Source organism: Bison bison, unplaced genomic scaffold (genome assembly GCF_000754665.1).
Source record: "Bison bison bison isolate TAMUID 2011002044 unplaced genomic scaffold, Bison_UMD1.0 scf7180017864376, whole genome shotgun sequence".
NCBI lineage: Eukaryota > Metazoa > Chordata > Mammalia > Artiodactyla > Bovidae > Bison > Bison bison.
The window spans coordinates 14,902,239-14,927,291 of NW_011494948.1; the positions used below are offsets into that span (position 1 = coordinate 14,902,239).

Consider the following 25,053-nt stretch of genomic DNA (forward strand, 5'->3'; position numbering starts at 1 on the left):
ATTAATTGTGTTATAGTGAAGATTGGCTTCAAATAAAGTTGAGAAAAAGATGAAGCTTGTACTCTCTGCACCCTTTTGTCCTGTAGACTCGCCTTCCAGAGATTTGTTGTTCAGTTGGCTAAGTCATGTCCAGCTCTTTGCGACCCCATGGACTGCAGCACATTAGTGCTGTCCCTGTCCATCACCAACTCCCAGAGCTTGCTCAGACTCATGTCCGTTAAGTCGATGATGCCATCACACCATCTCATCCTCTGTTGCCCCCTTCTCTTTTTTGTACCCCATTGATTGAGGATACTTGTGCATTGTTGCCCTGTTTCAAAAACGAATGAAATGTCCCAGGCAGTCCAACAGTTGGGGCTCCATGCTTCCAATGCAGGGGGCATGGATTTGATCCCAGGTAGGGGAACTAGATCTTACATGCTGTGTGGCCAAAAACAAACAAATGACTCTTCCAGTCTTTGGCATCTCACTGTGTGACTGCATTTTTCTTCCACTTGTCTGAACCAGAAACCTTGGAGTCATCCTTCACTGTTCTTGCATTCCACATCCAATCCCTTAGCAAATTCTGTCAAAATAAGTGTGAAGTCTGACTTCTTACCATCTCCACTACTCTTCTCTTTGTCCATGGCCATATGGTTTCTTTCCTGGATTATTGCCATAACCTCCTAACTGGTCTCCCTTTTTTTTTATCCTTGCCCACTTGTGGTCTGTTCTCTAGAGGAGTTAGATGACCTTTTAAAAATGACAGTCAATTGTGCCATCTCCCTGCCCCAAAGCCTCTAGGGCTATCTATCCCACTCAGAAACATCCAGAGCCCACAGTGTCTGTAGGGGCTTCTGTCACTGGCTCCCGCTCCTCTCTGTCATTTCTCACTTCCCAGCTTGCACATCTGTATCAACCATACTGGTGTCCTTGGTCTTCCCTGAATTTGCCACACATGCTTCTATCTCAGGGTTGTTGCCCTTAGCATTCCTTCTGTCTGGAATGCTCATTGTTTCCTCTAGGTCTTTTTCCAAATGTTACTATGTCAGAAAGACATTTCTTGATTCTTTGGCAGATGCCAAAACATGTAAAGACCTCCTAAAAATATATCTATTGATGACAACAATTTTTTTAGGTATTACATGCTATCTGCATTTTGGGAAAATTAAAGGAAAAATCAAACTGGGTCTTTGTACTGTAATTTAAGAAATTCTAAATAGCTATCCTTTATAAAGTTTCAGTTATGCTAGATAAATAAGTTTTAAAGATCTGCTGTACAGCCTGATGCCAGTTGTTAAAGTACAATATTGTGTACACCAAAAAGTGGAAAAAAAAAAAAGGACACAAGGGAACTTTGGAAGGTGTTGCATATGTCTGTTACGTTGATTGTGGTGATGCATCACGGGTGTTTGCACATGTCCAGAGTCATCAAACTGTACACATTAAATATGTGATTTCTTTGTATATCCATTATACTTCAGTAAATCTATTAAAAAATACCTCTGTCAACAGAGGCCGACATCCTTGATTAAAATGAGATTGGAGGAAGTTGAACACACTGGAAGAACACTTAATTTTTTTCAGGGACCAGATGGATTAATCTCCTGGCAAACGATTTAGAATCAAAGGTAATTCTGTTAGCTTAGTTGTTTGGAACACTGCAGGACCATTATAGCATCTAATAACTCCAAGGTGTGACTTTCTCATTAAATAGCTCTTAATAAGTGGTGTAATTGGATCAAGTAAGGCTTTTTATCTTGGTGTGTGCTGTGGTGAAACTGCCTCTTTAGACAGTGATAAAAGACCATGGTGCCAAGTGAATAAGTAAGATTACTACTTTTTTTTTAATTGAGACTAAAAAAATTGATTTTTTATTTGAAGAGAAGTGATAATTTTTATTTAATATACAAAAGTAATGTATGCCCATTGTAGGAGGGGAAAGTTAAATGCAGCAAATATCAGAAGAGGAATAGTATGTAATCAGTCATCAACTTGTTAACTAGAAATGAACTTAACATTTTTGCATATTCACTTTTCCCCCTTAGTCTTTTTTTTTTTTTCCCCTTAGTCTTGTCTTTATATCTGTAGTTTAAACTTGGTTGTGTTCATGATTGTGTATAAAAATTTCTCTCAGTATTTTTACTTTGCCATAAGCATATCTATATATTCACATTATATATATATATTATATATTTCACATTACTAATCAATACTTTATCTACATATTATTTAGCTTACCTTTTAGAGCAATTAATGAATGACTTTGCACAAAAGATGCTGGCTTTACAATGGGAATTTGCTGTATGTCTCAGGAAACTCAAACAGGGGCTCTGTATCAACACAGAGGGGTGGGCTGGGGAGGGAGATGGGAGGAAAGTTCAAAAGAGAGTGAACATATGTATACCTATGGCTGATTCATGTTGAGGTTTGACGGAAAACAACAAAATTCTGTAAAGCAATTATCCTTTAATTAAAAAATAAATAAAAAGATGCCAATTTAAAGCCTTTTGTAGTTTTACACTTTTGAATTGGGAGGTGGCTAGAATTTGAAGCACATGTGCCATGCTTTGGGATATTGCCAAGAAGTGCCAAACGCTAAGGCCAAATGCTCAGTGAGTACCCTGACAGCCCACTTTTATAGACTGGGTTTAGTTGTTGACCTGCCCCAGACTTTCAACTTTACTGTGCTAAGTTCCCTATGGAATTGAGAACAGTGGGCTGGAGAGTGGGGAGAGGCTTGTGGTCCTGGGAACGATGCTGATCCTCCCTTACTGCTGTGGCTTTGCTTCCCAGCTGGTCTGGCCTTTGAGGACCCATGGATGTCGGTTTGGAGGTAAGACAGGTTGGGAGCACTTTCATAAATAGGGTTTGCATTTGGACTGAGAGGCAGAAGTAGATTTTGAAGTTGAAATGAAGCTCTGAGTGTTGACTTTATTGTGAGTTGCCAATTCACTATCATTTTTCTAGTCAGTCATTTATTTCCAACACAGCATTGAGAAGTTCCACTGAACCCTGTACATGTGAAAATTGTATGTATTGGTTTTAAAATTGGTGAAGTTAAAAATTATTCTCATGAGGAGCTAATGTTCCTTCTCTTCCCCCCTCCTCTACCTCCTCTTCATCCTTCTTCTTTCTTTACATAAAGTCCTTGACTTTATCTGAAAGACATTCTACACACTATACTGTGCCAACTGGATATTAGCATTACTTTGCTGAATCCTCTTCTGATTCTTGAATATACTGCTTGATGTCTCTTACTAATGTGAAAGGATTTACTAATGATCATCTGCCCAGGATGCTTGTGAAGGTTAACTAATATCAGATTATTAAGAACCCCACAAGTAAAACAGCCATGAATACTAAGCTGTGTAATGGAAAATTGGTAAATGTTACTTCATTGGGTAATTATGTGTTTAAAATGCCTTTTACCCCAGTGGGAAATACACAGAGGTGATACCATGAGCTTTTAAAGGGTTGTAATACATAGAAGATTAAGAATATAGCTATGATAAATAATAGCTGTCAGCTGAAGCATTCATGTAAAACTTATGATGTATTCAAGTAACAAAGACCCATTTCCCATCACTATTAGATTTAGCTGGAAACAGTAAAGAACCAGTCTTATGTTGACATATGTTCTTTGACCTTTTATTTGATTTTTGTAAAAAAAAAAAATGTACCAAAATAAATAACAGCATGATAAGATCTCACTAATTTGGATTCTGCTGATTTGGGATTTGGGCTTGGCTGAAGTTCATCTTTATCCTATCTATATAAAAGTTATTTTCTCAGCTTAAAAAAGCTGGTAAAAAGGAGTCCATCTTAAAAAGAACTACTTATTTTCAAACCCTAAATGTGTTGATAACTGGATCTGGTTACTGTATTAATTTGAAAATAAAGTTGTTTACAATTTTTCTTTTTACTTTTCAGTTTAGTTCAGTTCAGTCACTCAGTCATGTCTGACTCTTTGCAACCCCATGGACTGCAGCACGTGAGGCTTCCTTCTTTTAAATTTATTTTGGTCTGTTTCATGAATCTTCATGGGTGAGAAAGATGTGGATATAGATTCTTCTCTGTTTCTCACTTTCTGTTTTAGAAAGTTGATCTGAAAACAAAATAAACAGTAGAATTCTGATTTGAACATATTTTTGAGTCTATTGTGTATTAGATGCTATACTAAAGACAATAACTCAAAAACGTATATTAACTGCTTAGTACCTGCCAGACTTGGCAGGCGGTGAACAGGGCTCAGCTGTTTCTCCCAAGAAACTTGGAGGTGCAGGAGAAGAACACAGCAGGCTTGGTCAGTGAGGAGTCCTTCCTGCTTGAGATTCTTCTTCGCTTGCGTCTGAGCAGGTGCCGCTGCTACAGAGATGGAGCTAGCCCCTTCAGAACTAGACGACATCTACAGCCTGAGGATTGGTGACAGTCCTCTCAGAGCGGAAAGGGTCATGAGAAACAGGCCTAGCTCTAGCATGGCCTCTGTGCACCGTATCATTGTGCTCTCCTTGCATCAAGTGCACTGCCAGTTGGAGGTCAAGCTCTGTTTTCTGAGGCAGCTGCAGGAACTGAGAACATATCAGTGCCTTCCTCTTGATCTTCCTGGTTCTGAACACTACTTCCAGAACATTCCACTGTTATTTCAAGCTCCTGTCTGTTTTTACACGTGAACACATCCACATGGAAATTGCCCTGCTTTGTTGAGCTGCATCTTGAACTGTCACCTGGTGGAGCTGCCTGCCAGGCAAGCATTCATCTGCAGCAGTGTAGCCATCTGTGTTTGGGTGGTAATGTTTGAGTAACCATTTGGGCAAATAATTGCTTTCATCTATTGCAGTGAATATTTACTGTTTAAAAAGATGGAAAATGTAAATGTGAAAGCGTTACTAGCAATGACAAGAAGGCTAGACTTACTAAAGATTGATACCAGTTGCCATGACCAAAGTGGCAATCTTTAGCTTTTGATAGATGCTCATTGAACTTGGAATGAATGGTCAATGATAAAATACAAGTATAAAATCTCAGAACATACACAAATGTGGTAGATAGATGTGTTGCTGGTAATGGTGCCACAGGATAAAGGTTAAGTTTAGATTGATAATTTTTGTGTTTTGTGCATGGCATGGAGCACCCCTTTCATATGTAACTTTCATGCATCAGGCTTTCTATATTTTTAGGGTTGCAATATACACTAAGAGACAGAGCTATTTGTGGATACTGATGAGCTGCTTTGGGAATCTGATCTAACACTATGTCCAAACCTAGGTTGTTCTTTTTAAGATTTGCTTGATTCCTTGGGATGCAGCAAGATATAATAGAAAAAAAAAAAAGAAACAAAGTATTGGATTTAGACTAAGATTCATCATAGTTAACATTTAGAAAGTGTTGGTTATGTACCTGGTTCTGAGTGAATTGCCTTAATGGATTATTTTAACTTTTTAAAAACTCTGTGTCAACTCTACTTTATAGAGGAGTGGTTAAGAATGTAAACTTTGCTTAGATTCATAGGCTGCACAGTTCATATCCATGCTCTGCTTCTTACTTAATTAGGCAATTAATTTTGACCTCTCTTTGCCTCACATGGTTTTTCATATGAAAATGAGGATAATAATAGTAGTCATGTCATGGAGTTGTTTTGAATATTGGGTGAGAGAACACACATAAAGAGCTTCAACTGTGCCTGCCTGGCACGTGGTAAAATTCTCAATAAATCCTGGCTATTAATATCACTGTATAACCTCAGGCAAGTTACTTCCTCTCTGAGCTCTTATTTTCTCATACAGGAAATGGAGTTAATAATACCTAACTCAGAGTGGTTGTGACGATCCAATGGGATTAGTTACTTAGAGTGTTTGGTGGATGTGTGGCACGTAGGAGCTGTTTCATCCAACATGGTGTTCCAAAACCCGTGTCGTGCTTTGTGTTTGTTCAGTGGATCTGTATTGAGCAGATAACTTGTTATATGCTGGGGTATCCTGGTCAAAAAGAGACCAGGTCCCTGCCCTCAAGAGTTTGCATTTTACTGGTGGGGGAGGGGGAGAGAGAGTCAGCAGAAATAAGTATATGATGATCCTTTGAGATTGTGATGAAAGCAATGAAGGATATGGTAGTGGGTTCCTGGGGGTAGGGGCTGGGTGGGCTGTGGAGTCTCAAGAGAAGATGTGAAAGGTGAGAGGAGTCAGCTGTTTGAACAGCAAGGGCACGAACACTTGATGAGGGACCTAAGGGCTCTAGACCTGCACACAGAAAGAACTTAGGGGGTCCACAGAGCAAACTGGAGGTTGTTGTGGCTGAAGCCCCTTGATTGAGGGAGAGTTGTGAGACCAGATCATGTAGGACCTTTTGGCCATGGTTTGGAGTTTGAATTTTATTACAAAGTGCAGTGGGATGCTGTTGAAAGGCTTTCAGCAGGTGAGTTAGAAGTCAACTATATTTTGAATGGAATCTCATGCATTTCCTAACCTGAGGGCTGGTGTCTTATTTCTCTAGCTTTTGACTTACATATAAGATCCCACCCTAGTCTTTGATTAGAGATGCCTAACTTATCACTGCAGATGGTGACTGCAGCCATGAAATTAAAAGACACTTACTCCTTGGAAGAAAAGTTATGACCAACCTAGATAACATATTGAAAAGCAGAGACATTACTTTGCCAACAAAGGTCCGTCTAGTCAAGGCTATGGTTTTCCCATTGGTCATGTATGGATGCGAGAGTTGGACTGTGAAGAAAGCTGAGCACCGAAGAACTGATGCTTTTGAACTGTGGTGTTGGAGAAGACTCTTGAGAGTCCCTTGGACTGCAAGGAGATCCAACCAGTCCATTCTGAAGATCAGCCCTGGGATTTCTTTGGAAGGAATGATGCTAAAGCTGAAGCTCCAGTACTTTGGCCACCTCATGCGAAGAGTTGACTCATTGGAAAAGACTCTGATGCTGGGAGGGATTGGGGGCAGGAGGAGAAGGGGACGACAGAGGATGAGATGGCTGGATAGCATCACTGATTCAATGGACGTGAGTCTGAGTGAACTCCGGGAGTTGGTGATGGACAGGGAGGCCTGGCGTGCTGCGATTCATGGGGTTGCAAAGAGTTGGACACAACTGAGTGACTGAACTGAACTGAACTTATACCTAAAACTTAAATTCTTCTCCATCCTTTACCTCCCTTGACTGTCCCACATTGTATCAAGGGAGGGAAGAAACACATTTTTAGAATACATACCTACTGTGTCAACATCCTCTTGGCTTTCAGACTCACTTCTTATTGTTCTTTGTATCATCTTGTGAGGCAGGTGTCCTCAGATTTACTCAATGAGGTATCAGGCTCCAGGTAGTAAGTGGTTAACCTAATTTTTTTAAAACCTAGTGGTGGAGTTAGGTTTTACATCCAGTCTGTTTTTCCTGCTTCCCAACTCCTAACTCCGTGCATTTTTCTCTCTGTGTCATGTTACTCTTCATGGAGACAGAGGTATGTAAGACTAAGTATAATCAAACTAAAGATGTTTTCTCATCTTCACTATGGATTGTCTTAGGGTTTGCAAAAGAATATATGACATTACTTCACAGTGCCCCATTCATCTTATTCACTGGAAATTTTCAAAGTGGTTCTTCGAACAGTGTGGTGATGATGTTGTTTTTGTGATTTTGTCTATTCAGGTCTGGAATATAGAGGTGTTCTCCAGCTTGGGCTACACTGAGTTAGTTAACAGCAGGAAGATTTACTATCTTCCTGTAAAACTCCTCGGCTCATTTGATCTTCAACTTTCTTCAGTACTAAGAGTGCAAGTTAAAATAACTCTATTCCATTTTACATGAATTTGATAATTTGCTTCTCATGAAAAATAAATGAGTTTGGCCAGTTTGCAGTAATCAGGAAAAATGTTTCCATTTAACTCGTCATCAGTCTACATAATTCTTTTCTAGAGTGAGAGTTCTTATTTTGGTGTAAAATTTCCCAGGAGTCTAAAATAGGAAGATAATAATGGTTGTATTTTTCTTTGAAGATGAAGGAAGATTTTTAAATGGTCTAAAGTTAATTGAAATCTAGTTAAATTATATTGATCCCTTTTCAACATTACTCTTTCCATAGGACATTGGTAAATGGCTAACAAAGTAATCTTTTATCATGTCTAAAAGTTTCCTAATTTAGTCCTGTTCATTTAATCACATCTGTTAATGATAGATTTCTACGCTTGTAATGATGTAGGTTTTAGAAAGTCACATCCTCTGTTTCTAAAGAATGTATAAGTATTTGAATAAAAGTTTTCATAATTTTTGAACTTTATTCAAATTACGAAAGACATATTCTTGTGTAAAAATTAGAAAATAGGAATAAGCAAAATTAAAAAGCACTGTAATTTATATTTTCCAAGTTTTTCTATGCACATACATAACCAGGCTACCTGGATTTGAATTTCAGCTTATTGTATGACCTTGGGAAAGTTATCTGTCTTCTGTGCTTCAGTTTCTTCCTCTGTACAATGAGTGCCTATTTCATAGGGTTATTTTGAGGATTAAATGAGGTAATAAATGTGAAGTGCTGAGAATATTGCCTGGTCCCTAGTGAGAGCCACACACATGGGTTTTTTTTTTTTTTAAAGCTTATTCAGAAAATTTCAAACATATATAAACATAGAATAGTATTATGAATTCTAATGTACCCATTTAGTATCAGCATTTAGGTATTCTTGTTTTACTTATGATTTCCTCCTTTTTTTTCCCCTGGAGGGACATTGGTGTACTTCAGTTTGTGCCAAATTAATATTTGCTAAGAAGTAAATTATTTTAGAAGACCAGTGTGCAAAATTTGAGTAATTTTATTAGAGGAAGAATACAAATCAAATATGTATAAAATACATTCTTTGGTGTTTGATTAAATTTTAGTTAACTGGTATTTGAAGTAATGTGATGAATTTGGAGATTTTACCTATGAAGATTAGACATTTATTGGTCAGTAAGGTCTCCAGTACTCTTGCCTGGAAAATCCCATGGATGGAGGAGCCTGGTAGGCTGCAGTCCATGGGGTTGCGAAGAGTCGGACATGACTGAGCGACTTCACTTTCACTTTTCACTTTCATGCATTGGAGAAGGCAATGGCAACCCACTCCAGTGTTCCCGCCTGGAGAATCCCAGGGACGGGGGAGCCTGGTGGGCTGCCGTCTCTGGGGTCGCACAGAATCGGACACGACTGAAGTGACTTAGCAGCAGTAGCAGTAGCAAGGTCTTTAAAATGGGCATCAATTTTATAAAAAATATACAGTAAAGGTTATTTTGTATCAACATAAAATATTTATTTAAAAACATAGTGAACAATTTGAGTAATTGTTCTTTTGATGAAACAAAAGTATTTTAAAATTGTAATATTAGAGAAAATAATCGTCATAAAGGACGTAATTTGAAGACTTCTTTGAAGACTTAGATTGGATACTGTAAAAAATTCTAGATTTAAATCAGTCTTTCAATTTTAAAAATTACTAATACTGTTTTTTAATTTATGTTTCATTATGTATTTGTCATATATATGCACATAAAAGACACTTTAGAAAAAATAATCCAAGAATAATTGAAGAAAATGTAACAAATCAGACATTATTCAAGTCGGTGGTTTTGTTTCTTACTTTCATGCTTGGTTCTCCTGGACAGTAATCAGTTCTAACTTGGAATTTCCTGCCTTTGATCTTATTTTAGACTCATTTCAAAATCTATGAGTAAGTAACATGTGATGGGACTGAGAAGAAACTAAATTGTAAAGGCAGGAATCTGATTGCAATTTGATGTATTTTAGTAAATTGCAGCCGGTGAGATCATCAGAACCCATAGTCACCTAACTTTGCTCAGCACTTGAATTACAGATCTTAAAATTCCTGGGACTTGAAGCAAGAATGTGGAGTGCGCTGGCTGTGCCTCATGTTACCGATGGTCCAGGGAAACACTGGGTTGGAAGTCACGAAACCTTTCTTCTTACATGAACTGCTAGGATGAGTACCTTTTTACTGAGTTGCTCAATCATTGTTTCTCTAGTGACAGAAGGCAGATGCTCCCAGGTCCACTATATTAGGGGTCCCCAACACCTGGGCTTCGGGCCAGTACCAGTCCATGGTCTGTTAGGAACTGGGCCATACAGCAGGAGTTGAGTTCTGTAGCTTAAAGTGTGAAAGGAAGAAGCTAAGTAAATGGATAACTAATAATTGAAATAGCTTGATAAAGAAAAAAAGGCCTAGATTTTGTATCTCTGAAATAGGATCCCATTAATGTGAATGCAATTTGCTTTCTCTCAATCTGATGATGACTTTGTTTCTATAGACCAGTTTCCAGAAGGTACTGTCTGCAGCCCTGACTACCACCTACATTGCTGCTCTGAATCTTTGCTATATAGAAATTTGATAGTCAAGAGAGTTCAAAGTCATGGACTTCCCTGGTGATTCAGTGATTAAGACTCCTTGTTTCTCCTGCAGGGGACATGTGTTCCATCGCTGGTTAGGAAACTAAGATCCCACATGCAGCATGGTATGGCCAAAAAAACCACCAAAAAACAGTTCAAAATCAAGTCTTTCTCTGTGACCATTGAATAATGCCCCCTGCAAACTACCTTGCATAGTCCTTCTGCTGGGCTCCCATAGCTATCATGAATATAAATACAGTTGACCCGTGAACAACACGGGTCCACTTGTAAACAGATTTTTTTCAGTAAATGCATTACTGCAGGACTACATGATCCAAGGTAAGTTGAATTGGTGGATGAGGAACCACTGCTTTGAAGGACAGATTATGATGTTGTATAGATTTTCAGTTGTGCAGGGGTTGGCATCCCTAACCCCTGCATTGTTCAAGGGTCAACTACAGATACATTTTTCTCGTGTTTTTCAGATTGTACCTTTTATTTGAAGTTTGACACTAAAGACTTTTGTGTGGTGTATGGTTTTGTGTTTTGTATGCTAGAGAAAGTAATGAGAAAGTTGAAAACCTAAGGTGTTTTATCTATCTTCTGCTTCTTTATTACTGCTAGAGTGCAACTGATTTATTGTTTTGAAAGTGTTCTTACATGGCTAAAATACTCTGGCAGCTAACTCAATAATTGGTTAAGTCAGACAAATGCTTTGATTCACCTGGAACTTAAAGCCCTCATTAAAAATTCTCTTTCTGGTTTAGATTCAGGCAGACAAAAAAAGCACAATGACAGGTTGGAGAGAAATCTTTTCAAATCAAACGTTCTTTTTTGTCACATATGGTTTATGGAGCAAAATGTGACTAGTTCCCTCTGAGTAAAGAATGTCATGGTAAGAAGTAATATATAATTGTTTTCTTTAATGTATAAAATGCCCAAGGGACATTGAGATTAAAAATAAAGTAGGACACAGGCTACGCTGCCAATGCTAAGCAAACATTTGTACTCTTTCTTGAAATTCCCTGAGAGAATATGATGTTTTGATACCTTGAAAGGCCAAGTGGTTGTGATTAACCTTGAAATAAAAATCTCTAGCAGATGAAAGACACTTGCAATTTGTAGCCCAAAGATAGCAAATAAGGATGGTATCAAATCTATATTGCAGCTTGGGTAGTGGCTTTGAAACTGCCTTCTGGCCATTTTTAGGAAAGATAAAGTTACTGTAGATTTAAAAAACTTACTTGTTCTCTAAACCATTGTACCAAAAATTAGGACTGTCTTTTATAAGCTTAGATATTTGTCACTGATACTTAGACAATTTTGATAAAAGCAGTTCTCTTTTTACTCCGTTGGCCCACCTCCTCCTGAAGACAAAAGTCCTCTTTCTGGATGGCTCAACTTCTTCATTGCCATGATGTTATTAGCCTAACCAGCTGTTGGTCTGGTCCTTAGAGCATTTTGAAATTCTATCATTCAGGTCTGGATCAGAGAGTGTAATCCCACGTTTCCTTCAGTTTAGCTCTGTCACTCTTGACATTTGGGTAAGTATATTCTGTGATAAGCTAATAACCTCTGCTTCTCTCAATATTCTAGACTTGGCTTTCTTGAGTTAGATCAGATCATCAGAAAGCTCTGTTGAGCTTTGACTCCATTAGCTGAGGGTTTTTTTTTTTTTCTTCCTGAGTTACATATTATGATACAACCTTGACTTTCGTTTTTTTGTTTAAAAAAGAGGTAACAAAATTCTGTTTTGCTTATGTTATTGAGATTATTGTTTATTATATCACCCTGTATCCCATGGTGGTGGTGGTGGTGGTTTAGTCGCTAAGTCATGTCCGAATATTGTGACCCCATGGACGGCCACCTGCCAGGCTCCTCTGTCCATGGGATTCTTGTCCAGTATTCTGGACAAGAATACTGGAATGGATTGCCATTTCCTTCTCCAGGGGATCTTCTTGACCCAGGAATTGAACCCAGGTCTTCTGCATTGCAGGCAGATCCTTTACCAACTGAGCTACAAGGGAAGCCCCAGTAGAAAGCCTAATGTGAGAAATATCCTTCAGAGTTTAGGGGCATGAAAATTGTTTTCTATGATAGAACTTTTCCATTTTTAGATAATAAGACATGTTCAATTTATCTTATTTATGAATTATCTGTGCTTGGATGCACAGGGGCAAATTTGAATGTCAGTTTAGCAGTTTTTATCAATAAATTTTACAAATTAATTAAATAAATAGTATGTAAATCAGGAGTCAGTAACTACAGCCCACCTGCCTCCTATTTTTGTAAATAAAGTTTTATTGGAACACAACCCTGGTCATTTATTTATGTATTGTCTGTAGCTGCTTTTCCTGCTACAGTGGCAAATCTGAGTAGTTTCTATTTGCCTTTACAGAAAAATATTAACAATCCTAATGTAATTAGTCACATGGTAGTATGGGTCAGGCCAAATGCAGTAGCACTGAAGAAATATAAAGTAAGGTGAATGCTCTTAAGATGTGGCTCCTTGAGAAAGGTTAAACAGAGAAGATGCAGTATAAAAGGAATTTCACCTATAATTGTAGGAACATATCAGTTCAGTTCAGTTCAGTTGCTCAGTTGTGTCTGACTGTGACCCAGTGGACTGCAGCACGCCAGGCCTCCCTGTCCATCATCAACTCCTGGAATTTACTCAAACTCATGTCCATTGAGTCGGTGATGCCATCCAACCATCTCATCCTCTGTCATCCCCTTCTCCTCCTGCCTTCAATCTTTCCCAGTGTCAGGGTTTTTCAGATGAGTCAGCTCTTTGCATCAGATGGCCAAAGTATTGGAGTTTCAGGTTCAACATCAGTCCTTCCAGTGAATATTCAGGACTGATTTCCTTTAGGATTGACTGATTGGATCTTTTTTCTGTCCAAGGGACTCTCAAGAGTCTTTCTCCAACACCACAGTTCAAAATCATCAATTCTTCGGCTCTCACCTTTGTTTGTAGTCCAACTCTGACATTCATACATGACTACTGGAAAAACCATAGCTTTGATTAGATGGAACTCTGCTGTCAAAGTAATGTCTCTGCTTTTTAATATGCTGTCTAGGTTGGTCATAACTTTTCTTCCAAGGAACAAGCGTCTTTTAATTTAATGGCTGCAGTCACCATCTGCAGTGATCATATAGAGGAGGACATTTTATGTGGGAGAGAACAGCATAAATAAAATCCCTTAGGGACTTCCCTGTTCCCTGACAGTCCAGTGGTTAAGACTTTGTGCTTCCACTGCAGAGGGCATGGGTTCCATTACTGGTTGGGGAACTGAGATTCCACATGAGGGGTGGTGGGGGTGGTGGGGTAGGCGGGAATCCCTTAGGAATGAACCGATTTTTGAGCACATGGGTCTATTCTGAAAATGGTTTTCAGTTCAGTTCAGTCTCTCAGTCATGTCTGACTCTTTGCGACCCCATGAATCGCAGCACGCCAGGACTCCCTGTCCGTCACCAACTCCCGGAGTTCACCCAAACTCATGTCCATTGAGTTGGTGATGCCATCCCGCCATCTCATCCTCTGTCGTCCCCTTCTCCTCCTGCCCCCAATCCCTCCCAGCATCAGAGTCTTTTCCAATGAGTCAACTCTTCTCATGAGGTGGCCAAAGTATTGGAATTTCAGCTTTAGCATCAGTCCTTCCAAAGAACACCCAGGACTGATTTCCTTTAGGGTGGACTGGTTGGATCTCTTTGCAGTCCAAGGGACTCTCAAGAGTCTTCTCCAACACCACAGTTCAAAAGCATCAATTCATCGGCATTCAGCTTTCTTCACAGTCCAACTCTCGCATCCATACATGACCACTGGAAAAACCATAGCATTGACTAGACGAACCTTTGTTGGCAAAGTAATGTCTCTGCTTTTGAACATGCTATCTAGGTTGGTCATAACTTTCCTTCCAAGGAGTAAGCATCTTTTAATTTCATGGCTGCCGTCACCATCTGCAGTGATTTTGGAGCCCCAGAAAATAAAGTCTGACACTGTTTCCACTGTTTCCCCATCTATTTCTCATGAAGTGATGGGACCAGATGCCATGATCTTCCTTTTCTGAATGCTGAGCTTTAAGCCAACTTTTTCACTCTCCTCTTTCACTTTCATCAAGAGGCTTTTGAGTTCCTCTTCACTTTCTGCCATAAGGGTGGTGTCATCTGCATATCTGAGGTTACTGATGTTTTTCCTGGCAATCTTGATTTCGGCTTGTGCTTCTTCCAGCCCAGTGTTTCTCATGATGTACTCTGCATACAAGTTAAATAAGCAGGGTGACAATATACAGCCTTGACGTACTCCTTTTCCTATTTGGAACCAGTCTGTTGTTCCATTTCCAGTTCTAACTGTTGCTTCCTGACCGCATATAGGTTTCTCAAGAGGCAGGCAGCTTAAAATTAGACAACTTCCCTCATAGCTCAGTCGGTAAAGAATCTGCCTGCAATGCAGGAGACCCGAGTTCAATTCCTGGGTCAGGAAGATCCTCTGGAGAAGGAAATGGCAACTCACTCCAGTATTCTCACCTGTAGAATCCCCTGGACAAAGGAGCCTGGCAGGGCTCCTGTCCATGGGCTCATAAGAGTCAGATATGACTTAGTGACTAAACCACCAGAATTAGACAACAGTGAAAATGAAGTTGAATGTGTGAGATTGTTGTTGGAGACAACTTAAAAGCTGGAAATAAGTATTTGTATTTAGTCTGCCAGGCTATTAAAAACCTGCTGTGTATTCTTTACAGAGAATTGATATGATGGAAATAGCATTTTAGGACAGTTAGTCCGACAGCAGTGTATGGGGTAGAGAACCCCAAGTTTAACCAGTTACTGAAGGAAGTCTCATGTGAGCATTGACAATGATGAGTAGAGAAATGGAGGCATAAACTCTGAGATGCTGGAAGGAATGAAGCTGACTTTGTAACTGACTGGACTTTGAGAATGTTGGTGAAGAAAATTGTGAGAGGATAACTGGGAAAAGATGCACTAAAATGGGAACAATTTTTATGAGAAAATATGTGTTTTGTTTTTAACATCTCCAATCTGATGCTTTAGAGCCTCCTGAGAGAGGGTAGGGAAGTGTTTGGAGATAGGGACTAGATGAAGACTCTGGGAGAGTTTTCATGAAAGCAGAACAAGACAAGAGGCTTGGGAGCACCTTCAGGAAGGAAGATGGCGCACGAGAAGCAGAGTGGAGAGAGGAATAGGAGGAACCAGTAGAGCAGTGTTTACCAGGGTGTATCCCAAGGAAGGTTGGTTGTATAGACTGTTAACAGCTAGTTTCAGAAAAAAGGGGCCATGACCAGATAAGTTTGGTAAACTCTGGATTAAGCAAAGTTTATCAAATTTCTTGCATTAGAACCTCTCAGATTCTTTAGTAGTGCACACCATTATTTGTATCACCAACTAATATCTGTCTCTTCAATTATAGACTCATGTATCCAACTTTCTCCCTGATGTCTCCGCTTGGATATCCATTAGGCATCTAAAACTTACTTGTGCAAAATGGAATTCCTAGTCTTCCCTCAAAGAACTCATTTCTCTATCTCAGTTGATGGCAATTCTGTCTTTGCCTTTTAGTAAAAAATGCCATGGTAATTAATTTATTCATGGTTTTTTTTTTTTATGTGTAAAATGCCCAAAGGGATTGAAATTAAGAATGAAGCTGCTCAGATCAGAAACACTGGAGTCATCATTGACCCTTTCCTTCTGCTATACTCTCATCCAGTCCGTTAGTAACCACATTGACTCTACCTTTGAAGATACCCAGAGTCTGACCACATCTCACCTCAAGTGATTCTATTAAAATCTTACCACTTTTTTTTTCCCCTGTAGTGGTTAACCATTTCACTCTGTATAAATACATCAGTCCTTTCAGTGGCCTCAAGGCCCTCTGTGGTCTAGCTTCTCATTGGCTCTCATTTGCCATTTCCGTCCTCCTTTGCTCTGTTCCTAACTCATCCTTTTGCTCTTTCTGGGATGTATCTTAAGCAGATCATTAGTTTAGAGCTTTTGAATTCACTGTTTCCTGTGCCTGTGATACTGTTTCCCTAGGTTATCTGCGTGGCTAACTTCCAGCATCTCAGGCATAAAGTCTGAGATGCTGGAAGGAATGAAGCTGACTTTGTGACTGACTGGACTTTGAGAATGTTGGTGAAGAGAACTGTGAGAGGAGAACTAGGGAAAGATGCACTGAAATGGAAACAATTTTTATGAGAAAATATGTGTTTTGTTTTTAACATCTCCAATCTGACTCCCAAATGGCACCCTCTAAAGTGACCACCATATTTAAATAGAAAGTGTATCCATCCCCCATTTCTCATCTCCTCCCCTTTGTTCTATTCGCTTTACTTAAAAAAATTTTTTTCTTCTTGTTTTATTGAGCTACAGCTGACATTTAGCACTCTAATGCATAATGATTTGACATATACATCATCAAATGATTACCACAATAAGCTTAGTGAACATCCACTATTTCATACTGAAACAAAATGAAAGAAATAGAAATGAAATATTTTTTCCTTTTGATGAGAACTCTTAAGATTTACTCCCTTAACAACTTTTCTATGTAACATTCAGCACTGGGTTGTACATTACATCCCTGGTACCTATTTATCTTATAACTACAAATTTGTATGTTTTGACTGCCTTCATTCACTTCTGCCTTCCCCTCTCCTGTCTCTGGTTCCAGCTGCAAAATAAACCAGTCACAGGTATGAATTGTATAGTGTGGGGAATATGTCAATAATTATTTAATAACTTTTGTGTTAGTGATGGTAAATAGACTTACCATAGCGATCATTTTGAAACGCTTAGAAATATCGAATCATTATGTGTGTAACAGGAACTAACATAGTCTTGTAGGCCAGTTGTACTTCAAAAACAAACTCAGAGAAAAAGAGATCAGATTTATTTTTTTCCGGGCTTCCCTGGTAGCTCAGAGGTTAAAGCGTCTGCCTGCAAGGCGGGAGACCCAGGTTCAATCCCTGGGTCGGGAAGATCCCCTGGAGAAGGAAATGGCAACCCACTCCAGTATTCTTGCCTGGAGAATCCTATGGACAGAGGAGCCTGGTAGGTTACAGTCCACGGTGTCGCAAAGAGTTGGACACGACTGAGCGACTTCACTTTCACTTTCACTTGTTTTTCTCCATTGTAACACCTTCTAACATATTTCATGTTTTATTTGGCTTTTTATTTACTTTTTGAATTTTCAAAATGGCAATATATGTCCCTACAAAATTCTTTTTTCCTCTCGAAGAGGTCTCTATCTTGGCTTTCCCCAAGACACACTTTGGGTATTTCTGTTATGATGTCTTATGGAACAACAGAGAAGAACATTTCAAGAAAGGTGAGATTAATACAACTGGGAGGTTGAATTTTTGACCTGCTTAAAAGCTAATGAGTGGATTAGATAAGGGACATGGTTTGCAGTCAGAACATGTTGTTTCAGTGCTGTGAAATGGCTAGTTCAAGGGAGTTAAGTTGGACCCATATGTTGAAGAAGAAAGGTAGCATAAATTATCCAGGGAGTTTGGGTTTAGAAGAAAAGCAAGACAGTAGTAAGAAAAAGCTACAGGTTCAACACAAAATGCCTTCATTTTTAAGATGAGGAGAGCTTGGTTTTGTTGCCTGTTATTTTTATAAGGTAACTTAGAGTACAGTACTAATGTAAACACTTTTTTAAAGTTATACTGCAATAAATTGGTACAGCATCCTGCTTTTTACAGTGGGGTGTAATTCAGTGGGTTCAGTGCTGTGTGGTAACTGGATCAAGTGAGATCCTTGGGAAACCCCCTTACGAGTTCTGTGCCTCCACTTTACTACTCTGTCCTCCTCTATAATTTTGTTGTGATTGTTGTACTTGAGAACCCGATAGGCATGAGAGGCATGATGTAAATGTTAAAAGTTGGTGCCGATTGCTTGCTGTTCCTCTTTTAGAAGACAAAGGATCTGTTTGGATGTGTGAATTTCTAGGTCATTTTTATACTTCCAGGAAAAAACTCACCAGTGCTTCACACTTGTCACAAACGGGTGGGTTCATGCTTCAGTGGAAGCTTGTACCAAAGTGAGGCACAGCTTAAACAATTTTGTGAAAGTTGGTTCTTTCTTCCTCAGAAGTTTTGATCCACAGAAGGATGAATTTCTATTTCAAATATGTGGTTGAACTTTTCAAATTCTGCTATTTAGACATGAGCTTTTGGATTTTTATTTGTTTGTTTCTGTGGCGTGAATTCATCTGTTTTGGGATTTGCTCTCATGGGAAAACTAAGAACGGTTGGGCATTTTTAGTTCACTGTGCCATCAGTCGTGGCATTTGAGAGCTGAAATGCTTAACAGTGAAGGGTGTGCCAGGGGATTGTTCTCCAGGGCTCTGTGCTTTATTGCCATTGTTGTCTTTGTACAGAATTACTTTCATGTTATTTGACAAATAGTTACTTAAACTCCTTTTCCAGAGTAACAAATATTCTTTTGTTTTGGTTACAGAATCTGCTTATATGTAAGAGAAGTAAAAATGTCGGATGACATAAGGAAAAGGTTTGAATTTCCAAATTCTCTTATCCAGTCACAGGTAATTTTATTTATTTGTTCATTTATTTATCTATTTATGCTTTATGGTAACAAATGAACATTTTTTGTGGATTGTTAATTGAAATTTATATTTTTAACATTATTTATATTTTTAACATTTTAAAATTTTTATTCATCTATATACAGGAGTATATATTAATAACTAACTTTTATATCAGTTAATTTGAAAATTTATATTGGACATAAGAAAGTAAATAGTGAAACTGACCAATCTGTGCTTTTATTTATGTCATCCTTTTCTTCTTAGAGATAAAAAACTTTGACTAACCTCTGAATATATATTTGTTGGTCTGTAGTTAATTATTGGGAACAGAAGTAAATGGTTATACATCTTGAGAATGTCAGAGATTCCTATTTAAAAAGGTATATTCTACTCTTAGTACAACTATTAAGAATAATAAATTTTTATAATAATGATATTAAATCAGTAAAATATCCTGGATTGAAAAATTAGATCTATATGCTAACTCAGGTAGAAGATTGTGATAATTAGTTTTAGAAGAGCTTTTTGGTTATCATGGGTAAAACAGAACTGGTTTTCTGGTTAACTTTCAGCTAACTAGAAGCATTTTGGTTAATCAAGGTACATAATAGCTACTGTCTTCTCTCATGAGAGTAAAGCAAAGGGACCAGCAGAAGCCTGCCTGAAGACTTACCAACCTGCAGCGTCTTGGATACTCTCAGCAGTTACCTTCGGAGATGCCTGCTGTGGGAATTGACTTAGCTGGGTAGTGGGGAACCCTTCCATGAGGAGTAGAACACTCCTTATGCAAGATTCCCTTCTACCTGACTGGGTTGGAGTCATATCCTGTGCAACACAGGTGGTTACCATGAAGAAGAAGATGAAGGCTTGGAGGACGCTGTCCACAGTTTCTATTTTTCTGTGCGTGGAGTCCCTTCATTAGCATAGGTCAATCAAGAAATGCCTATGTGTGTTGCTGTTAAATTAAGAGAAAAGTGTATTTGTATTGTTTAGTGTGCAGTATCCATTTAAGCTACTCTTTGTTATGGAAAACTTATGTAGCAGCATAGGCTGATTTATACTTGGATTTTGTATTTGAAAATCAATTTAGGCTATACTCTCTCATTTGTTAGAGGGATAAATTGGAAGGTAAATTAGGGAAATTGAATTTGGTGGGCAGTGGGGGATATTTATCATGAAGCTTATTTTCTGTTAGTCCTTTTTCTAAATATGAATGGTAACTTTTTTTGTCCATGTTGTGTTTCATATTGGTTTTATTAGATTCTTGCAATTGTTCCCTGTCCTCTATGAATACTTCCTATTGTTCTTTTGTAACCACTGCTCAGTGTTAGCACCATATTTCATTGATTCACACATTTTTTTTCATATTTTAACATCTGCATTTAGTAATTGATGGCAGCAGTCATTATACAGTTGATATTGCCTGCACATTTATGCATTTGGCCATGATTTTCTGAGTCTGAAAGAGCTCTTTCATTAACGTAAAATCAAAAAATTATAAGAAGCGTTGTATAACATTAATTGGCAGCCTTTTTTCTTTCTTAGCGGTTCATAAAGTAATGGTGCATCTTGCATTTGATGGCCATTTACATTCAATGAAATATGGTTATTTTGTAAACAGGAACTGAAGCTGTTCATTGGTCCTCAATTTTGTTACTATCTCTTTAACAAGGAGGTAAGAGTTCGTTGATCTAAACTTAAATTTCATGTAAATGAGTGACTTACAAAGACCATTGATCATTGAGGTCTGAATTCAATTCTAGTGTGTGAAATGCAAACGGAAATGAAGGAGCAGGTGATGTGCTTTTGTTTGAGCTTTTCTGGAGACTTTGCAAGGCTGATGGGTGTTTATACATCCATATCAGACATTGGTCGCATGGGCAGACTGAATAGTTCTTGCCATAGCAAAATTTTTCCCAACCCATACCTAGAATGGCTGTCGTTGTTGCTAGTCTGTGGTTCTACCACAGCAATGCTGGGTGGTGCTGAAGATCTAGGAGAATGGAGTTGAGATGATAGGAAGTAACAACGTTTATATATTTATGGAATCAATCAGCACTCCTATGAGAATCTTAGTTTTAACTCTGGGTTTTTTGACCAAAGACGATATGGAAAATTTTTAGAGATTTATGAAACTGAAAGCTTATTAAGGAGCTGAAACCTATGAGAAACCAACAGGGATATTACATCCTAGATCCTAGAGGAGAGAGAATGTTTGAGGTTGGGGGGAGGACCTGTTGGTTCAAATCTGTGTGGGCCATAGTCATGAAGATGGTGATGAGTTTTCTCTATCTTCATTAAGGGCATGATGAAGCATGATGCATTTCATTTAGTTGCAAAGATGATTTTAAAAGCTATGGAGTTTCTCATTTGTCTCATGGTTTAATGGATTAAGCAATCTCAAATTATCTTGTAATACCAAGTGACAACAATTTAAACAGAAAATCCAGCAATTTTCTCAACATCTGTGAACTGTAGTTTGCTTACTGGGATAAAATGTAGGATAAAAATGCTTACCTTGAGGGTTGTTGTGAAGATGAGAGATTCCATTTGTGGAGTGCCAAATACAGTGCCTTCTTCAGAGCACACACCCTCTGAATTTGAGTGTTGTTACTGATTGACTGGTATACTCATATCCACTACTACTGCTGTTAGTTAACCTTCAAATTCACTATTGAGAGAGAACTTCTGAGGGAATGTATTCATTAATCTTGTCTGTTTTAGGCTGTGGGTCATCTTATTGCTGCAGTTCTAAAGGAAAACAGCTTTTCAGAAAAGATCCACCAGTGCACAAACCAGGTCTGTCTTTAATTTTGTGCTTAGTTCTATTCAGATATTGCTGGTAACTGGACCACCTTTGCGCTTCTTCTGTTATCCTCACAGTTCAGGTCACTATAGAAATGATTTTATCTATTTTTGTTTCTTTGTTTGCTTTTTAAACTTTAAAAAGTGTTACAACAGACTCCAGGAACTAGACAGGGAAGGGGTGGAGGGGAGTATTCTTATGACTATTAATGAAAAAGAACATGGGTGGAATGAGCGTAGGCAGCCTTTAGAAGAAGGCCAGTAGAGTTACTGCTGAGGGAATCTGTTTAACAGACAAAGTGAACACAATGGCTCTGTTGGGGTGTAGGAGATTTCTCAGGCTTTAGGTAGCCCCACACACGAGTTCTAAGTTAGAAAGGTCATGCTTTGACAGGTAGAACTGGAGGAAAAAATTCTGTATCCTTCATAGGGTTGGTCATATTTACTGACCTATTTACCACTTGGGTTTTGGTTGACCAGTGCTAAGTAGCTTGATATGCTGATTGGAAACTCTGCTTAAGTTGGGCCTCTAAGGTAAACTCTATGGAGAATATAGCTGATGGAAATAAGATTTTTTTTTCATAACAAATAAATTGATTTCCTTTCTCTCATATTCCTTTATATTAGCTTCTCCAAGTTGCATTTCTTTATCACTTCTGCTGACACATTGAAGGCAATGTAGAGGCATACTTCACTAATTGGCATTTATCTGGTGTTTGTATGTAGTCATATAAATTAGGTTTTCTGAGAACTCTGATCTTAATCCTGCCTATAATCACATTATGTACACTGAGACGATCTAGTGGTTTTACTTAAACTGCCAGAATTTATTGAATGTCAAATCCCTGTAACTAAATGTTTCCTCTTCTGCTAATAAATGAGTGCTTCCTTCCATGAAGGTGCAATGTTACCTGAGGCAACAGTGTTTTATTCATTTATTTTGTTATTCTGGCTTAGGAGTGGAGTGATGACATTTAGAACCCTTTGGTATGGTCCACACAGGTGAATAAAATTTCCTTTGGAATAAAAGAAATAGAATATAAATATTTCTTCAGTGACTGTTAACTGTCTTGTTCTGTACAGTTAGTGGGATCCTGAGATTGAAAAGGCTCTCAGAGTCAGCTACCATGGGAAAGTGGGCACAATTTATGTTGATTTTCATTAGTTTAGTTATTCCATGGGAGCTGGGGATTGTAATTTTTTTTCTCTCTAGATTTTATGTTTCCCTAGTAAATTATGTCAGAAGAAAGGAAAAATAGCTTCATTGTGTTCTTTAAAAAAAAGCAAAAATAAATAACCCAAACCCCATGTAAAATCTAAATGGACTTAGCCCAGAATACATTCAAATGTAGGTTCATCATTAGTAATGAACTTTTTTTTTGAGGAGAATCATAAGTTCCTGAGCAAGTTATGAGAGCTAGAACCTCTGCTTTAGTAGGAATTTTCAAAATGAAGACCTATTTACTTTTGTGTCTTTCTGATGCTTTCCTATCAAAGATGACAGGTTCACAGTGTGAAGGGAGAAGTCAAACTCTCTTCCTTGGGAGAAAAAGTTTTTCTAGGTGTTTTTGGTAGTCCTGGAACCAGCAGCTTGCTTGTAGCCTGAGCTGCTTCTGTCTCCTTCCTCTGGGTCCACATTCAGCTTCAATCACTTGGAGCAGGGGTGCCGGAAGGGACAGTGGGGTGGCATCAATCAGGTGTGTTTTCCTCCATGTTTGACCAGTTGACGGTTTAAATAGAGGTTGGTGGGAGAAGAGTAGGAATATTTCCTGAAAATGTTCAGGGCTTGAAGCGTAGGTATGATTTGAAGTCCAACTTAGACTAACTGATATGCTGGTATGGTTGGTGTCTGGTTAAATGGCTTGGTTAGAACATAGTGCTAGAACCAAACCGTAGTTTTGATCTCCTAGTAGCTGCATTCCTTAGACTCAGATAGAACCTCTGCAGCCAGCCTCAGTTTGCTGCAAAGACACCAGAGGGGAGAGAGTTACTATATCAGAATACATCCACTACCTCTCTTGGAAAACCAGCTTCAGTGTGTCCTACACATGGTGTGACACAGCGTCATTTTTGTAGAGGAAAGCCAGCCTACGGTGAACGAATTACACTTTGATGAACTGCTTGGGCCGTGTATGCATTTGCTAGTCATCAGACGTGTGTTTTAATCACTGGTTTGATTTCAGACTCCTGCCTTGAACTTGCTGTGGGAGAAGTGCTGCAGCGATAATGTCGTAGTTCGAACAGCTTGCTGCGAGGGTCTGGTGGCCCTTGTCGCTCAGGATCACGCGGAGTTCAGCTATGTTCTCAATGGGATTCTCAACCTGATTCCATCAACCAGGTGCTCCTTTCCTTCATAGTTGATCAGTTAACAGTTTAAATTTTTAGACAAAAATTCGCTGATTTGCCATTAAGGGTCACCGTTCATCCTACTTGCTAGTTATTGTTCTTTCCCTAAAAATGTCATACAGTTGATATTTCATATGTGGTGAAAACATGCTAAATTAAGCTCTGAAAATTTGGGCATTTGTGGTCATTTTGCTGTACTTAAGTTTTGGGACTCTGCTTGAAAGTGTTATTGCTCTTTTTAATGAATAGCTAAGTTTATAACTCACAGTTTGCAGTGTAATTTCCTGTCTTATTTTAAGAAAGGAGGTTGCCCATAAGCAATACTCATTCCACAATGGTTAAGTTGATACCCTACTGGCCTTGGTCAGCCTTTAACATCAGTGCATGCATTAGAAAATAATGGCATCAATTTCTTTAAAAGCATTTTGTGATTTAGACATACTTTCCCCTGATTATTCGAAGTAAATAATGTTTGGTTTTTTGAATTTGTTTGGTTTGACCATATTTATTCCATTCACTGCTGCTGCTGTTTGGTTGCTGTTGTGTCCAACTCTTTGCAACCTCCTGGTGGACTGGGGGGTCCTCTTCTCTGGGATTTCCCAGGCAAGAATACTGGGGTGGGTTGCCATTCCCTTCTCCAGGGGATCTTCCTGACCTAGGGATTGAACCTGTGTCTCCAGCTTGGCAGGGAGATTCTCTGCTGATTCAGCCACCAAGGAAACCCAGAACTGAATACTTAATCTTTTTTCCTGCCTTCGGTGGAGATGGAATATAGCTGTCACCATCAATCTTTGGTTAGTGCCTTCCTGGACTTGAGGTCTATTTAATTAAATAACCTCTGGCCTTTTTTAGTATATATTTTATTTTTTTAAATTAGAGGATAATTACTTTACAGTATTGTGATGGTTTTTACCATACATCAACATAAATCATCATTAGGTATACAAATGTCCTCTCCCTCTTGAACCTCCCTTC

At 38.6% G+C, this 25,053-nt stretch overlaps 1 protein-coding gene across 3 annotated transcripts in view; it reads left to right on the forward strand.

Moving 5' to 3' along the window:
• The first annotated feature begins 238 nt into the window (after positions 1-238).
• Positions 239-25,053, forward strand: part of FOCAD (focadhesin) — a 295,859-nt gene continuing 271,044 nt past the window's right edge. Inside the window, exons 1-4 of one of the 3 annotated variants that reach the window (XM_010857081.1) lie at positions 239-1,610; positions 18,840-18,924; positions 21,652-21,726; positions 23,916-24,070. In XM_010857081.1, the coding sequence (XP_010855383.1) occupies positions 18,868-18,924; positions 21,652-21,726; positions 23,916-24,070 (287 nt within the window). In that variant the 5' untranslated portion in view covers positions 239-1,610; positions 18,840-18,867. Of the gene's footprint in view, positions 1,611-10,928; positions 11,254-17,583; positions 18,925-21,651; positions 21,727-23,915; positions 24,071-25,053 lie in introns of those variants that run through there. The other 2 variants (XM_010857080.1, XM_010857079.1) reach the window with 2 other exon arrangements.